General features: G+C 40.0%; 1 protein-coding gene across 4 annotated transcripts in view; it reads right to left on the bottom strand.

Moving 5' to 3' along the window:
• Nucleotides 1-5,890: 5,890 nt before the first annotated feature.
• Nucleotides 5,891-18,417, bottom strand: part of LOC114047592 (dimethylaniline monooxygenase [N-oxide-forming] 2-like) — a 49,339-nt gene continuing 36,812 nt past the window's right edge. For 3 of the 4 annotated variants that reach the window (XM_027868433.1, XM_027868434.1, XM_027868435.1), the window contains exons 4-9: nt 15,995-16,157; nt 12,767-12,909; nt 12,438-12,637; nt 10,065-10,417; nt 8,288-8,360; nt 5,891-6,503 (exon numbers count right to left, since the gene is read on the bottom strand). In XM_027868433.1, coding sequence (XP_027724234.1) covers nt 6,158-6,503; nt 8,288-8,360; nt 10,065-10,417; nt 12,438-12,637; nt 12,767-12,909; nt 15,995-16,157 — 1,278 coding nt within the window. In that variant the 3' untranslated portion in view covers nt 5,891-6,157. The remainder of the gene's footprint in view (nt 6,504-8,287; nt 8,361-10,064; nt 10,418-12,437; nt 12,638-12,766; nt 12,910-15,994; nt 16,158-18,417) is intronic. The other variant, XM_027868436.1, reaches the window with a different exon arrangement.

The following is an 18,417-nucleotide window of genomic DNA, read 5'->3' as shown; positions in this document are numbered from 1 at the left end:
GTGCTTTTCTGGCAGACAGTTACGAGGCTGTCTCACACTGGGCCTTATGCTCTCAGGCTCTTGGTCCACTAGGTCGGTTCAAGGCCATTGACCGGGGTACAACTTCCACAGAGTAGAGGACAAGGACGGATGCCCTATCCGGAAGTGTATGCTCTGTTAATTCCCTCGGTGCTAGGGAATTGGGGAAAACTGCAGTTGCTTTTTGGTTCCCTGAGGCTTACTTACTCCCTTCCCTCTACGCCCCTGAATTCTCCTTCATGGAGGTTACAGGGGAAAGTTAGAACACCTGAAAATATCTTGGCAGATTCTGGAGGTTTTGTGATTGATCATTAAGGAGTTTAGAACTCCTCCTTACAACCCTGGTCACTCTTTTCTTCCACTACCTTCTCTTATTTTTGATTTCGCCCTCCCCCACCTGGGCAAAAGGAAGGAGGGGGGAGGGGCAGCAGCTACAGCATGGGCTCCATTGGCAATGGGTTGGGCCTTATGGCAACCTTTGCCTGGAAGCATCACCCAGGTTCAGCACATCCTGCTCAAGGTAATGAAGCTAGCCTCCAAACTTGGGTAAGCATGCTCTTTTAAATTTGTAGTTTTAACTGTTAACGATGAGATGTTGATTCTCTGTGTAAAGTAATTTGGAACTGCATTTAACAAAACTGAAGTCACTTGATTGGTAATGGTTTGTTTCACGTTTCAAATTGGTGAACTTTCTGTATCATAGTTTGATTATCGCTAAAATAATTTAGCTCTTGTTGGTTATTTTAATGTGTAAATTAGCCAAAAAGCTTGTTTGGGTTATGTATGGCTTGCTGAGAATTTGCAAGTGCACAGAAATCTCTAATGATTGGCTTTTTACACCAGGACAAATTTAAATTTGAGATGTAAATCCTGGAAAAGTTTTTCCCAAGCTGTGATAGTAAAACTTGCTGTTTGAGGTAAAAGCTCATAGGATTTTATTTTGAGTTGTCTGATGGGTCATAATCCATTGATAATCAATAATCCACCATTTGAGAGAAATGTCACAAGCTACTCAGAGAAGGTGATACTGGTGGGAAGTCAGCATTGGGAAAAGCTGAGAGGACAATTTTAGCCTCAGTCTAAGATGGGATCCTCCTGGCTCAGTTTCCCCATTATGTTCCTTTAAAAGGGAATATTACCCACCTGGCTATTCCTGAGTCTGGCTATGAGGTGGGTTTGATACTGCATGGTTGGAAAATTGAATTATCTGAATCCAAACAGAGCTAAGGATGTTTTATCCTCTCAAAGTTGGTCCCTAAATCTAGTATCTGGGCCCTGCAGTCTTTTCTGTCAGATTTGTGTCTTCCAGACTACAGGTCATTCACCTACAGTTGGTAGCAAACAGCGAGTACCAGCAAATGTCTCTGCTTCGTTCCCTGGATGCAGCCTGTGCTCAGTTCCAGTCAACCTCCTCTTTGGGACCCCCTTGAGGCAGGGACAGCTCTACGCCCCTTGCCAGCAGGAAGCAGTTTCAGAAGCTGAGACCTTTGCCCCTTACCCCAAAAGAATTTGGGTTCCTATTTGTTTGAGGAGGGGAATGATGGGGTTGGAATCTGAGCCCCAGAAAGGAAAAACTCTAGCCCCAGAACATTTCCCACCCTTGGTAATTCTATTACCTCATGAACTCTGTACTTTCCCACATGGCCAAATCTCTGGCAGCTAGGGTGCCATCAACTGGTCTTTCACTGTGGCTACACCCAATCTCCCCTCTATTGTCTTGCCTCCCTATGGCCCCAGGCCACTTCCCACCCTGGGTCCCACCTAGGCTCCATTTCCCACCCTTGAGAATTCTGTTACCTCATGGACTACTTGGCCACTCTCCCATGGTCTTTCTGTATATAAGGTCCATCTTGTCTCCATTAAGATGCTCAGATTTTTACAATCTAGCCAATAGTCCATAGATGCTCAGACTCCTTAAGAGTCTAGCTAATATGGTGACTCTTCAATAAACTTTGTTTTTGGCTACAGGAAGGCTTGGGTCAAATTCTTTCGGGCAAGATCTGTGTGTTGTGATTTGGGGTCCCAGCACCCCTGAACCCCAAAACTGCCACATTGTGAGAGCTTGCTGAACCCTTTTCTGGGCTGCTGATCCATCTTTAGTGTTCACCTGCCGCCCAACTCTCACCTGTGGTTCCAAGAAGCTGTAACATGGACAGTGGCCACACCTTAATAATACCGTCTGGGCAGACAGGCTAAACCAAGTTGAGGATAATCAGTAAGGTCTAAGACTTGTTGGTGAGTCATATGAAGCCCTCTCCCAGTGTAACAGGTGGACAAAAACAATTTGTTCCAACAGCCATGAAGGTGGTTGAAGGAGGTGCTATGGAGCACTTAGAGCATAGTGAGACATTGAAGATACCACTGGATCCTGGGCCATTGCCAGTCATACTGACTTTTGTCTTGCCACTAGACCTACATGGCTCTGGAAGAGAGAGTGAGACTCGTGACTTTGTGCAACTCTGCCTCACTTAAATCCAATTCATGCATGAGTCAAAACATCATCCCATGATGTCATTCGTGCTCCTTGAAAATGAAGGATGAACAATATTTTCTCCAGGCACTATTTTAGTTAATTTTAATCAGTGCTGTTTTTCTGGAATTCTCCCCCCACCCCTGACTTTCTTATTCCTCAGGCTCCATGCTCTTCTAACAGCTGTCCTCTTTCTTTCTTTTTTGAGCCTTAGAGACTGGCTTTATTCGTGGGCTTCAACAGACCCTGGTAGTGAGGTTCTGCCTGGGAAGCTGTGGAAATGTAATCTCAAGAGCTGAGTACTTAAAATTGCAACAGCCACATTGTTGCCCATGGCTGGGTGAATTCAGGCTGTGTCAGCAAGGGGGGAGCTCTAGGAAGTTTTCCTGTTCTATCATATTGATAATGACCTTTTCCCTCAGACCTCACATTGTACTAGTGATTGTCTTCAGTTACTTTTTTACATAAGAAAAAACTTGTGCTGGATTCTTGGAACTTTGCTCTTTTCTTGTCATTGTTGAATTGTTCCATTTTGGGAAATTTTAATAGTTTGGTATGGTAGTGGGAGAGCTGTGCCCTAGGTTTCTTCTCACTCTCCCATCTTTCTAGTATTCAGACTAGTTGTCCCACTCCTCAAAGGCAAGCACAGCTCAATGGGGCCTCTTCTTAGAGTTCCTTGACCTCCTAAGAATACAAGGCAGGATGTGTGCGGGCCAATCACAAATGGTTTGGTCAAATAAGAGGTACAAATTTACTTAATAGGCCATTTAGGGAGATGGACCTCAAGCTACTTAATAAGATGCTGAATAATGAGAGTTCCGCAGTGTGCATGGTCCTTCCTGTCCCATTGTTACAGCTATGAAATTGTGCTAAGTTCTTATTCTTCAATAACATTTTTCACATAGACTCTGGCTGGTAGCCAGTATTAGATCTTCAGCATCAGTGGCATCTTTGACCCTGATTCAATTAGGTTATGGTTGACTGCCTCCAGTAGGGTTGGCAGCCAAGGACGATGAGATTACACTGCACCTCTTGCATGGTTATTTTCCTTTTGCTAAGTGTCCACACTTTTGTGAGATCATAGAAACGTACATTTAAAGCTGAAAGGGACCTATCAGCCATTTAGTCCAACTCCTTTATTTTACAGACAAGAAAACTGATGCTCCAAAAGGTGAAATTCATCGTTTAGATAAGTTGCAGATGAATATTTGTACCCAAGTCTTCTGACTCTAAAACCAAAACCCTTCCTGTTGTCTCTCCATGTTGACCCTGCCCAGTTCTGAAGACTGTGATTTCAAAGTGAGTGTGGTAGATTGTGAGCTGCTTGAGGGCAGGGCCTTTCTTTGTATCTCCAGTGCTTAGCACAATGCCTGGCACATAGAAGACACTTAATAAATGTTTATTGATTGACTGAGTAGTAAATAATTGACTGAATAAATGATTGACTGAGAAGTCATTTCTTCTTATTGGGTCCTACATCCTGGAACTGTTTCTTCAGGGTTCTAGCCTCTTACTTTCACCTCCTTGCATATACCATACTATGCTACATTGGAGTCATATCCCCAAACCCTAGATCTGCTCCATTTTCTACATGGGACAGTTTGCCCCTCCTTAGGCAATATGGTAGCCACCTGTTCCTGGGGGCTCACTATATTAATGCTGAACTTAGTATAGACACATGATCAATTTAGTCCACTACTAGTTAGTAGTGATTCTTTATCCTCTGCCTCCCAGTAGCTGGGATTACAATGTGTATTACCATGCCCAGTGGTATTGATTTAATCTTTAAATTTTCTTTTGTGATAAGAAGAAGCTTGTTTTCTTTTTTCCTCTCCAGACTTGTGATGTTGGTAAGTGTAGGGACCTTAAGTATCTTATCCAGGGTCACAAGGCCAGAATGTTTCAGAAGCATATTTTCCAAGATCCAAGGTGGGTTTCCACTATACCAACCTGTCTCTCAAAATAACCTAGGACTAGATCTGTTATTTCATTGTTGATTTCATTGATAAAGGGAACTGCCTGAGGAGGAGCCACCCTCTCTACCAATGCAAATCTCTACGTTACAATTTATGGTCTTGGGGAATAGCTGAGACACCTAAAAGTTTATTGACTTTCTTGTCCTTGGTCACACAGGCAGTCTGAGGACACTAGCAACACCTCAAACCACAAGAGAGGGGAATTAACTGTAAGAATGAATTTGGCCTTGAGGGTTAGAAAAGATAACTGAAGAATTTGTAGGCTCATTCTTTTATTGACTAGGAAGAAAATCCCCTGCCTGGCAGAGTTTGAGAATTGGTGCTATCAAAAGGCAGGGAGATAGAAACTCGGGAGAAGTCTTAGATACCCAAGGGGGCTGGAAAAGAAAGTCTAGAATACAGCCTGGAGAGGAATGAGATATGATTGGCCTGGGTGCCCTCCTTAAATGGAGGTTCTGGTAGGAGCCATCCAATTAGAGGAAGAGAAGGCACTTCCAATGTGGGAATTCCAAAATTGGAGCATGACTTCAAGATGAAGAGCTGGGCATGATAGAAGTCTAGAGTGCTTAGGACTGTAGATTTAAAGCTGGAAGGGACTGAGAGAATTTCATCTGGCCCCTCATTATATATTTGAGGAAACAGAGTCCCATGAAGATTAATGGTGGCTTGCCCCAGGTAAGCCATAACAGAGCTGGCTTTTGAGCCTGGTCCTCTGATCCCCAATTCAGTCCTCTTTTGATTATACTAATCCTATTCATGGCTGCTGCTAAATGACCTATAAAAAAGCAGGTTTTCTTGTGACCACAATTGAAAGAATGTGATGATTTGTTAAAACTTAAGGATTGAGTGAAAAGATGGCATGGGTACTTCCAATTGATTTTTGTTCATCTGTATAATCTCTGCTCAAACATTTCCCTTCAGCATTTTGGAGGCTTTGCCAAGAACTGGAGTTTGAGTTCAGAGCAGAGAGGAATTTACCAGATGGACACCAGATGGGAAGGCCGTCAAGGATATAACTCAAGAGAAATGGTTTTAAATAATCCTCTAGTATTTTGATTATCTTACAACTTAGAATCAAGGGACATGTGTGATCTATGACTTTCCCCTATAACTATCACATGCTCATGGCTGGCAATGATATTTATTGTGCTCTATGCTAAAAAAAAGAATGACATTTTAAACTTTTGTCACCCACTGTGGGAAGGATGGGATGGTAAAATATTTTAATGCTGTAATTAGTTTTTAGTAGATTATCCATGAAGCTGCTTTATAATAATAACTCACTAATTTTCCATATCATCCTTTACTTATCTTCTATCATGATAAAGTTGAGCATACAGTCAGAGAGTTTTCAATTATTTTTTCCATATATGTATGTGTATATATATATATATATGCATATATATCCATATTTATTTGTTTTCAATTCAATTTGACAACAAACATTTATTAGGCTATAAGTTCTTTGAGAACAAGGACTGCCTTTTGGTTTTCTTTGTCTCCCTGGTCTTTAGAAAATTGGCTGGCACGTAGTAGATTCTTAATAAATTCTTGTTGACTTGATTTGACTTGATATTAGGCAATTGGGTGACAAAGATAAAAAACCAAACAGTACTACCCTCAACGAACTTGTAGTCTTCCTACTAAAATCCAGGAATCCTTCTCCCCCAACTTTCATAACTAGGACCTAGACCTAATGAATAGTGAAAAAAAAAGCCAACACAATAACAATAAGACCCAGGACTTTCAACAAAGAAGCAATAGAAGCCATGGAAGAATCTTTCAGAACTCGAGTCTTCAAAGGCTTTAGAAGCCTTTGCTCCTGGGTGAAGATGGCATTTCTGGCTTCCTTCCACTTCCCAGGGCCATCAAGGCGATACTGATATGGATTGCAGGGCCCAAAGTAAATCTTCAGGGCCAGTTTAGGGTCTTTTATAAAGAGTGAGAGAATGTCAGGTTTGGCTCCTATTTCTGTGGCAAGTTCATCCAAGTAGTCAATGTGATTGGTTTGCAAAGTCTGGCTCAGGCTCTTTCCAAACCTAAATGCAGGATAAACAAAAATAGAAGTATCATAGGTTACATTCAGAAGTATCCAAAAAGATTTCATTCTTTCTCTCTTACTAATTTCTTTTTTTTTTCCATAACCAATGGAAAGTGTGAGGCTATTACATAATTATGTCACATAATTGATACCTTTCATTGATGTCTCTAAGGAACAGCAACTACTTCTATGAAATAAGTAATTTGGTAGCCATGAACTCAATTCAGCTCAGTTAAATTCAATTAAAATCAATTGACAAGCATTTATTAGGCACTCACTGTGTGCCAGGTAACCACATTAAGAACTTACTAAATGCAAAGTTCTATGCTAGGCACTTGGATATACAAAAATAAAAATAAAAAACTTTGCTTTCCCCTAAAGACTTGACCACAACTTCCATCTTGTAGGATTATTTACTGGGTGTAGAATTATTAGTCATCCATGTCATTCTCATTCGCCATAGCCATTACCCTTAAAGTCATTCACCATAGTCATTACCCTTAAAGTCTTCCTTCTACTGCTCCCTTCATAGTGTGACTACTCAGTTTCTTTTTTTTGGTTTCAGGCAAAGTGGTGAGTGAGTTTTACTGAATATGAAATGTGTGGAAAATTGGCATCTAAACATTCTTTTCAACAGCCTATCATAAGATCAGGGTCTGTTTACTTAGCTCCCTCAACTTTCTAAATCTCTTTACAGAGACACAAGCATTTCCAAAGCATTGCATCCCAAAGTTTCCAGTAGAATGTAAGCTTCTTGAGGAAATGATTTCTGTCTTTGTCTTCCCAGTGTTTAGCACATTTTCTAACACAGTAATGTGCTCAATATATACTCATTGATTACATTGTATTATATTGTATTGCATTGCATTACTTTGTATTGTATTGCATTGTATTGTATTGTATTCTAGATTAGGGATAATTAGTGGAACTCCTGTTTGGCTTGATAAATTTGCTGGCTACATAAGATTATAGGACATGGACCTTTGTTAAATTACAAATCCTCAAACGTGCAACAGGTGGCATCTGGCTGAAGGACATGTTCTCAGTGGGAAGCTCTTTTCATCGATTCCTAGTTACTAGAGCTGTCTCTTCATGGTAGGGTGGTGGAGAAGAAAGATCTGCCTCCACCTTTCCAGTTTGGATGAAGTCACCAGAGAAAACCTAGTAAGTCCTCAATAGTTGAGAACTTCAAAAAGATGTAGCTATTTTGTTTTCTAGATCAAGAGGAGGTATGGCTGATCCTAACTAAGTTGATCATTAGGAGTACCCTGTGTCCCATCAGCTGTCTTCAAACAATGGCCTAAAACTTATAACCTCCTCAGTTTGGTTGGGGAAATTCTTTTCCAGACAATTATAATGGCTAACACCATATATTCTTTGATCAGGGACTTCCCTCCTGTGCCACCCTTTTCGCTTGTATCATATGCAAATTTCAAGGACAATCACCTTTCAACAGAGTCTCAAGGCCAATCAAGCATTTTCTGTAGGCAGTCAAATTTTTGCCACATAAAGGTCATGCAACTTGAAAGTTTAATCCAAAAGCCTGAAATATCTGACCCTAGATGCCCCCTCTCAATTCCTCATGACACTCAAAGGTATATTTCCTAGAACTTTTACATTAGCTTCACCTCCCTCTACTCCCCAAAGCTCAAGGACACTTTCACCAATTTAAGGTTCAAACAGTAGAGGTAAGGGAATTGAAAGAAAGCTTTCAATCTCAATAGGAGTTAATATCCTTCAGTCAAATAGAGTTTAGTTGAGTGGTCACATGCCATTTCTTACAGTTCAATTCTTTTTTCATTCCTTGTCTCGATGCTTGCCCTCATAGTGCTCTCTGAGGGTAGTGTACACAGCCCTAGAACAGAAAAGGTAGATTTGTGGTAATTTGATCCCATAAAGATACTTGCTGTGCAAGTCAGTCATACTTAGTCTTTTTGTAGTCAAAAGTCAGGAATATAGATTCAAAGTGACAGAGGCCCACAACGTATCTGCCAAATTTCTCTCGTCTAAAGAGCTCCAACAATTTATGTGTCAGCAGTGACACTTCAGAATGTCTGAAAGCCAAATTAAACTGGGCCAGTAGTCAGGACTGTTTGATGACAAAAGCTTTTAATTCTACGGAAGCAATATTCAACCAATGATATAATTAAGGAGCAGCTGGGTGGTACAATGGATAGAATTCTGGGCCTGGAATCAGAAGACTCATCTTTCTGAGTTCAAATCTAACCTTGGACACTTACTAGTTATGTGACTTTGGGCAAGTAACTTAATCCTGTTTGCCTGAGTTTCCTCAATTGTAAAATGAGCTGGAGAAGGAAATAGCAAACCACTCCAGTATCTTTGCCAAGAAAACCCCAAATGGGGTCACGAAGAGTTGGACATAACTGAAAACAACTGAACAAAAAAAAATGACTAATGAAAATGACAGATCCCCTTATGGGGCTTTCATAGGCAGCTGGGTGAGGTTGTGGTAGGGAATGCCTCCTGGGGAATGGAATGAGTTCTATGGCTATTCTCTGGGTGGCCATTGAACCTTTCTACAAAAGTGGCTGGGCTCCAAATGGATAACTATCTTAAAAAGCAAGAAATCAAGAATGGGCCATACTCCTAAGTGTCTTGATTCTAAGATAATCCAAAGAATTTACAGAAATTCAAATGATTTTTCTTACAAACTGGAATCCTTGCCTTTCATAGCAGATCTTAATGGATTCTATGCTACTTTTGATGATTTCCCCTTTTGAGAGGAATTATAATAACTGAGTGACAGAGTAATAGAGGAGTTGTAGGACTGAACTCTAAGCTTCCATCACACACATACACACACAGACACACACACCTCCTCTGTGACCACACTCAAATCCCTCAATTTCTCAGTGCCCCAGGCCTCTCTCTAAGACCAGAGGTGTCAAACTTGAGGCTAGCACACCCCTGGAGCCTACAAAACTCCCAAAGAAATGCTTAACAAAATCAATAAAAATGCAATGCAACATTGATAATGTTAATTTGTGGTTTTCTAAGTCAATATGCAGCCCACAGGTATCATTTCTATTTGGGTTTGGTACCACCAACTAAGGCTGAGTTACAAAGAAAGTGCTGATTTTTAGGCATTCCCTACATTAATGATGTCACAGCTCCAGTCCTTATCTCTAATAGCAATGGACATTTCTAGAGTGTTAAAAATACTTTACAAAAATTATCTCATTTGAGTTTTGTAACAACCATGGGACAAGTGTGAGAGTTACTAATATCCTCATCTTACAGATAAGGAGATTGAGGCCTAGATTCAAGTTCAAACATCTAGTAAGTGTCATCAATGGGATATGACCCCCAATTTTCCTTATTCCTAGTCCAATACTTTATCCTCTATGAAACATTGTCTCCCTCACAATTGCAGCTATTGCAGCTCTATAAGTGATGAGTACAGACCCAGCAATAACACCCAACGTGGTACTCCTTCTTGTGGGTTGTTCTGGTAAACAGAAATACATCTTTATGGTACTCAACTGTTGAGCAAAATATGCCAGAATTTTAATTGCTGGCCACACGTACACTCATTCACCTTTGAAAACTCTTGTCACCCAGCGAGCTTGGAGTTCAGAGGTTGGAAAGATGGATCCCAGGGACTGGATGAGGCCAATGAATGCCAGAGTTGATTTCTCTAGGTCAGGAGGGAAAATGTACTTATACAGTCTCACCCGGTTGTGCTCCACTTTGACGATGGACTCATCAAGAAAGGGAAAAGAAATCTGATATCCTGTGGCAAAGACAATCACATCAACGTCCTCTAGACTTCCATCCTCAAAGATGGCAGAGGTTTCCGTGAGCTCCTTGACGGTGGGTTTTACTGTGATGGCCCCATAGAGAATCCGACTGGGGAGATCATCATTCAGCACTGGCTCTTTCATCAGGTACCTAAAACACACAGAACAAAACACAAGCTGAAATGGGTCCAAGCTTGTTCTATCTTATATGAGAGTGGTCCTATAAAAAGTTTTCTCAACAATCCCTAAAATCCTTTGTAATTTGCTAAGTTTCCCTTAGCCCTTATAATCTAGTTCTAGTTGTACCCCTGTGTCATAGCTTCTGCTCCATTAAAAGGAAGTGATAAAGAGGATAAATCATGAGGGTGATATGTATCAGGACAAATATATCACCTGAAAGTGTCCATTCTTGATTATCCACTGTGGGAGTAATTAGACTACTCATCTGCCATTCTTCCTTCTGCTGCCTACCTCTTCATTATTTTGCTGCTTTGTAAAAACTTCATCCGAGAGTGAGTAGGAAACAGGAACCGTGAAAAAAAATATGTGTCTTGTCAATTTTGAAATTTGTGAGGTGTTTAGGTAAATGATCTACTTAGAATGGAGAATGAAAATAAATGAAGATACAATAAAGTTTTCAGATTGTCTGTGAATTCCAAATCCTGTCCCTGTGCCCCACATAACCTGAACACTTGTGGTTTTTGTTTCTATAATTGCTTTTATTGTGGAACTTCTGGGGCTTATTTCAGTTTCTAATGCCAGTAGCCAAATCTGTGGGCTCATGGATATATTTGACTAGAATAGACTGGTCAAATATCTCCAAGCTTTGACACCCAGTGAAAGATTTCCAAGTTGTAAAAAAGAGATAAACTTTTGGGGAGTGGTTGCTTTTTGGTCTAAAAGGACTCTCAATGATTATCTCAGTCTACTCCCTCATTTTATAAATGGGGAAACTGAGGCCCAGAGAATTGAAATGACTTGGCTAAGATTACAAAGCTAATTAGTCGAAGAACTAGCACCAGAGCCCATGTCTACTTGACTCCTACTTCAATGTTCTTTCCGTTTCTCATTTCCACACTGACTGTACTGATTATTTGTGTTTGCAAAAGTGATGCTTTAAAGTTTTAAGATTAAGGAAAGTTGAAAGTGTAGAGAAAATCTCAGAAGTGCTTTTCTCCTAAGCCATCCATGGGGAAAGTCTTTGTGTGAACAGGATCACAATGGTTGATGTTATTAATAATATTATTATTAATTTTTCTATTGTTAATTATTAATCATGTTATTAGCAATAGCCAACATTTACATAGCACTTACTATGTAGAAAAATCTCAGAAGCAATTTTTTCCTAAGCCATCCATAGGGAAAGCTCTCATGTGAACACGATCACGATGGCTGATGTTATTACTATTAATAACATCATAATAATTAATTCTTATAATTATATTTATTAATCATTATTAATATTATTATTAATAGCTAACACTTATACAGCACTTTACTATGTGTCTAGCACTGTGCTAAGCATTTTACAATTATTATCTCATTTGATTCTTACAACAACCCTGCAAGGTAGGTGCTATCATTATCCCTACTTTACAGATGAGGGAACTGAGGCAAACGGAGGTTAAGTGACTTGCCCAGGGTCACACAGATAGAAGTGTTTGAGGCCCAATTTTAAATCAGGCCTTCCTTACTACAGGCCTAGCACTCCATCCACTGTGCCACCTAGCTGCCCAATATTATTATTATTATTATTAGTAGAAGTCAAAATGGAATCTTTGATGAATGAACCTCACCTATATTCCCAATAGATTAAGAATCATTGACTACTAGAGACTTCAGAAGTTTTCTATTCCAATCTTCTACCCAACCCTACAAGAACCTCTTCTGTAAGAGAACCCCAGCATAGGGGCCTTTTGCCTTTGTTTGAATCCTTAAGGACAGAGTGCTCACTGGCTCATTACCATTTCATTGTTGAACATTCTGATTTTAGGTAAAGTTCACTGCCCTTTTGATAGTTTCTGGGCTTTGCAAGGAACAGAAGCCTCTTGAGGCTATCATGCTGGAAGAGGGTTATAGCAAGAAAGTTTCATTTGGGGGCTCTCTATCCTATAGAAACTAGTGCCTTTACCTGCCAGGGAACTTAGAAAAGAAAAGCAAAATCACTCTACTTGTTTTCAGGTACGAGGCCATAGTTTTCGTGGTCAAACCACCGATTCATCTGTGTCTCCATCATCCATTTCACAATTGTTGGTGGGAGGGTATTTCTGAGCATAGTGCTGAATCTGGTGTGGAACTCCATGTCCCAAGGATAGCCATGGTCAGAAACTCGGCTCCTGACCCAGGAGCCATGCCTGGTGCTCATAAATACCTGAAAAGCAATACCAAGAAGGGCTGAACATAAGCCAGTTTGGTCTGTACCACTCAAGTGACAAATCCCAAATTAGGTTTTGCCTCCAGATTTTCACTGAGACAAATGAGTTTATCTAAAACATCACACCTGATCAGCCTTCTTACACAGTTCAACTGCAATATCTGAGGCTGAATTTCCAGATCCAATCACCAGAATTCTCTTTCCCTCATATCCTTCTGGATTCTTGTACTGGCGGCTATGGAAATATTGGCCTTTAAACCTCTCAATACCTATAAGGAAAGGAAGAGAAAGGATATAAATTTCTTGGTAGTCCAATTATGTCAATGTGATACCATCAGTTTCTTGTAAACTAATTTCCATTTCTGTCTTTGCCTTCTAGGTTCAATAACCATTCTCCCCTGCTTTCTGTTCTTTGAGTTAAAGCTTCAACAATGCCATCTGGCAAATACAAAGAGTAAGTTAACCCCAAAACCAATATTTGAGTGCTGGAGGTATGTTTGTCCTTTTAAATCACAGGACTTTGACATCTGGCCTGAGAAACAAAGAGTCAGAACTCAAGGACTGAGGTTTACATTTTCACTAGGAATAAACAAATGTTCTTAATCAGTCAAAGCAAAATCAAACCCTTGCTCTGAACATTAAACTCAGCCGGTTCTCAATTGGCCTGCTACTTAAACTTATTCCTTAAAAATTTCAGAGATCTTTCTAAAATGTGATCTCATTTAATACAATGTTCATACAAAGTAGGAAACTGAGTAGATGCTATTGTTATTCTCATTTTGCGTGATGTAAAAAAGTCAGGAACAGAGAGGTCACACGATTAGTTCAAGATCATGCAGAAAACTGGTGATAAAGTGGTGAGGTCAGGTGAGCTCCTGGAGGACAGGGACTGTGTGTTGTTTTACCTTTATATGTCCAGGATTGTACTGTAGTGGATAGAGAGCTGGTCTCAATAAATCAGCTGGCCTCAGGAAAGTCAGGACCCTGGGTTCAAGTTCTCTTTCTAACATCTTCTGGGTATATGACACTAATAAAATCATTTGTTGTTGTTCATTTTTTTCAGTTGTGTCTAACTCTTTGTGACCCCATTTGAGGTTTTTTTGGCAAAGATACTGGAATGGTTTGCCATTTCCTTCTGCAGCTCATTTTACAGATGAGGAAACTCAGGCAAACAGGGTTAAGTGACTTGTCCAGGGTCACACAGCTAGGAAGTGTCTAAGGTCATATTTGAACTCAGGAAGATGAGTCTTCCTGGTTCCAAATCCAGCGTTCTTTGTACTATGGTGCCATGGCTGCCTAATAATATCATAGGTCCGGGTAAAACTTTTAAAAATCACCAGTATTAGAAACCATACAATGTCTTACACCAAGGATCATAAATTTAGAACAGGAAGGAATCTTTCAGGTAATCTAGCCATACTTCTCTCATTTTACAGGTGAGAAGACTAAGAACCAGGGAGGCTGAGTGATTCATTCTATGAGTGATACATTCTATGTAGCGAGCAGTAGAACGATGATTTGAATCTAAGTACTCTGAATCTAAATCTAGTGCTCTTTCCATTGCCCCATGAAAATGAGGTAGGTGCTTGCTAAATACTTATCAAATTGAGTTAAAGATGCCTTTCCTTTTGCCATCCATCAGTGTAGTTGTTCAGTAGTTTTCAGTTGGGTCGACTTTTCATGAGCCTGTTTGGAGTTTTCTTGGCAAAGATACTGGAGTGGTTTGCCCTTTCCTTCTCCAGCTCATTTTATAGATGAGGAAACTGAGGCAAACAGGGTGAAGTGACTTGCCCAGGGTCACACAGCTGGTAAATGTCTGAGGCCAGATTTGAATTCAGGAAGAAGAGTCTTCCTGACTCCAGGCCTGGCACTGTATCTGTCTACTGTGCCACCTAATTGCTCCGATGCATCAGAGTAGAATCCTATGAAATTCAGATTTGTTTGATGGCTACCCACTGTTTCTCTGAAGAGAATAAAAGTAAGCTCCTTGGGGGCAGGCTTTTCATCAGTTATGTCTTTATAATTCTCTATACCGTGTACTTAGTAGATTATTAATATTTTAAATGGTTTTTGAATATGAAAAGCTGAGTAAGATCACTTTAGAAGATATGTAGTCATTGCCCTGGTGGCCCACAGGAATCCTAGGATCTGTTGGAAGGAAACGGTGGGAAGCAGTGATAGCTAGCTGCCAGTACCAGCTATCTTCCCTCTCTTTGACATTACATAATATCACCATCTGTCCCTATTCCTGCCCCCTTCAGGAGTCTCTTCTAGAAATCTGACCTCTTTCTAGTCTGAGTGAGTATACTCTTATGGGCAGAGGTTGTCGCTCCTCCCTTACCTTTTCTAAAGAACCCATTAAACTCTCAAGTATTCATTCATCTTTTTGGGGAGAAGGAGAAAGGCTCAGGAAAACACATGGTTCAAAAGATAACCACATTCCAAAATGGACATAGGAAAAGGATCTTAGAGCCCTCAGGGATGATTTTTGGGCCCTGGATAAGGCCTGCTGGAGAAATGTCTCCTGCTTGATGACTCAGTGAAATCTGATGACCCAGACATTTTAGCTGAATTGCATAAAGAGTTCAGAGTGGTAAATCACTTGAATGGAAAATCCTTATGATCCTTGAGTGGAAATCATTGAATCACGCATAAAATCAAGTAGCCTGTAGGAATTTCAGTGGTTTGGGAAAATCAAATCCTTCTTTGTGTTTTCCCACTTGAACAAAAAGGGAATTGGAATTTTCTTGTACCTTCCTCTGCTTATCCCTAACTCCAGTTCCTGTAATGGCTAAGGTCCAAAAGCTGCTGGTCCATATCCATGTCAGAGTTTAATAAAACAACAACAAATAGTCCCCAGGCAAATCTCTTTGTGGGATCAAGTACTTTCTCCTACTTTTCAGGACTCAAGTAAGTAAATAGAAACAAAGCCAGAAAATGTTTTTATTGAAATTGAAATAGTTTTATATTATATATACATAATATATTATATCATTTATTATATTATTATATTATATTATGAAAATGATTTATATTATCTACAGAATTCCAATGATTCAGATGATAACCTGTCTACAAAAGAAGAGGAATCCCATAAGTAATCTCCTAGGGAGTGGTCTGAAGCATATAAAGACTAAATGACTTGCTTAGGGTTCAACAGCTAACTTCACAGATTCAACACTTCATGGGTAGGATTTGGACCAAGCCCTACTTTACACGCTAGACACCATCTGATGCTACCTCTCATAGCTTTAACATTGTGTCTGAAATGACAGTGAGGTCTACTTCTTGCCCCAAACACATACCACTTGCACAGACATACTCGAAAAGAGTTTTAGGAAATCCAAGGCTCACCTGGAAATGAGTCTAGTGGCATGTTGGAGAGTATGTGATGACCGCTGCAAACCATCACTGCATCAAAGGTGGCCGATTCCTCCTTCCCATTTCTCTCAATAATAACATCCCATTTGCCAGTAGAAGAAAAGTCGTTGTGTTTTTTAACATTGCTTACAGTAGTCTGAAATAACCAGAAAAAAAGGGACTATTATTCACCAGTTCTCTAGACTAGGGGTCAGCAAACTTAGGCCTGTGGGCTAAATCTGGCCTGCAGCCTATTTTTGTACGGTCCACTGCCTATTTTTATATGACCCACAAGCTAAGAATGGTTTTTACATTTAAAAATAAAGTTTATTGAGAGCCAAGATGGCAGAGTACAGGGAGCAACCCAGTCAAACTCTCCCAACATTTCCTTCCAAACAACTTTATAATAACTGCTCACATCAGATTTTGGAGCAACAGAGCTAACAAAAGGTCAGAGCAAGACATTTTTCCAGCCTTGTAGGAGGTTGGCAAGAAAGGTCTGTGACACCAGGGCAGGATCTTGCCTGAGGTGTGGCAGGAACACCAGTGGTAGGCCTTGGAGGTGGCTGAAAGAGTGTCAGAGGCAGCAGTAGTAGCAGCAACAGCTTTGGAACTCTCAGCCCAGAGAAAGTAATGGAGTCAGAAAACCGGTTGAAAGAAATTACAGGGGACGCTTTGCTAATACTGGGTACAGCTGTTGATGATTGGCAACTGTATTGCCCATAAATAGTTCTGGGTGGCAGTTCTAGGGCAGAGAGGCGTGCCTTTGGTTGGTCATAAGGGAGCAGGGGCCCTGGACACAGTTCGAGGGCCAAGAGGAGTGCTAGTGCTTGTGGCTGCAAAGGGGTAGGATCCCTTCCTGGGTAAAGACCAAGGCACAGACCAGGACAGCGGTGCCACCACCTCTCCTTAGAGCACACTCACTTTGGAAGCACCAAAAACTTGTAGACCTACAGAACTGTCTCTGAAAACAGCAGCATGAAAAAGCCTAAAACTTGGGACAGTGCCTCCCCACTCCCAGGTGAGCTGAGTCCAATTTTAACATAAGTTCAAAGTCAAGAAATAGGCTGAAAAATAAGCAAACAACAACGACAACAAAAACTTGATCATAAAAAGCTACTATGGTGGCAAGGGAGACCAAGACACAAACTTATAAGAAGACAACAATGTGAAAAGAGTTGCAAACAAAGTCTCAAAGAAAACTGCTAATTGGACCCAAGCCCAACAAGAATTCCTGGAAGCAGTAAAGAAAAAGTTAAGAATAGTAGAAGAAAAATTGGGAAAGAAAATTATTCAAGAAAATTATGAAAAGAGAATTTATAGCTTGGTAAAAGAGGCACAAAAATACTGAAGAAAATAACACCTTCAAAAACAGAATTGCCCTAATGGTAAAAGTGGCACAATAATTCACTATAGAAAAGAACTCCTTAAAAAGCAGAATCAGCCAAATGGAAGAGGAAGCATAAAAACTCATTAAAAAAGCAGAATTGATTAAATAGAAAAAAAGGTACAATAGCTCATTGAAAAAAATAATTCCTTAAATAGTAGAATTGGGCAAGTGGAAGCTAATGATTCCAAAAGACATCAAGAAAAATAAAACAAAGTCAAAAGAATGAAAAAAAAAATAGAAGAAAATGTGAAATATCTCATAGGCAAAACAACTGACCTGGAAAATAAATCAAGGAAAGATAATTTAAGAATTATTGGACTACCTGAAAGCCATGTTAAAAAAAAAAGAGCAAAAGCATCATATTTCAAGAAATTATTAAGGAAAACTGTCCTGGTATCTTACATTCAGAGGTTAATATAGAAATTTAAAGAATCCACCAATCACTTCCTAAAAGAGATCCCAAAATGAAAACTCTCAGGATCCCAGGTCAAGGAGATAATATTGCACAGTTTTGAAAAAAACAATTCAAATATTGTGCAACCGTAGTCAGGATTACACAAGATTTAGCAGCTTCTACATTAAAAGAGCAGAGGGCTTAGAATATGATTTTCTAGAAGGCAAAGGGGCTAGGATTGCAACCAAGAATAACTTACCCAGCAAAACTGAGTATAATCCTTCAGAGGAAAAAAATGGATATTCAAAGAAATAGAGGACTTTCAAGTATTTCCACTGAAAACACCAGAGCTGAATGGAAAACATGACATTCAAACACAAGACTCAAGAGAAGCATAAAAAGGTAAACGTGAAAAAGTAATCATAGGGGCAGTTAGGTGGCACAGTGGATAGAGCACTGGCTTTGGAGTCAGGAAGACCTGAGTTCAAATCCAGCCTCAGATACATAACACTTACTAGCTGTGCGACCCTGGGCAAGTTACTTAACCCCATTGCCTAGCCAAAAAAAAAAAAAGAGTAATCATAAAAGACTCAAAGTTTAACTGTTTACATTTCTATAGGGGAAGATTATACT

Source organism: Vombatus ursinus, unplaced genomic scaffold (assembly GCF_900497805.2).
Source record: "Vombatus ursinus unplaced genomic scaffold, bare-nosed wombat genome assembly UNPS02014789.1, whole genome shotgun sequence".
Taxonomy (NCBI): Eukaryota; Metazoa; Chordata; class Mammalia; order Diprotodontia; family Vombatidae; genus Vombatus; species Vombatus ursinus.
This window is presented reverse-complemented; position numbering and strand designations above follow the sequence as displayed.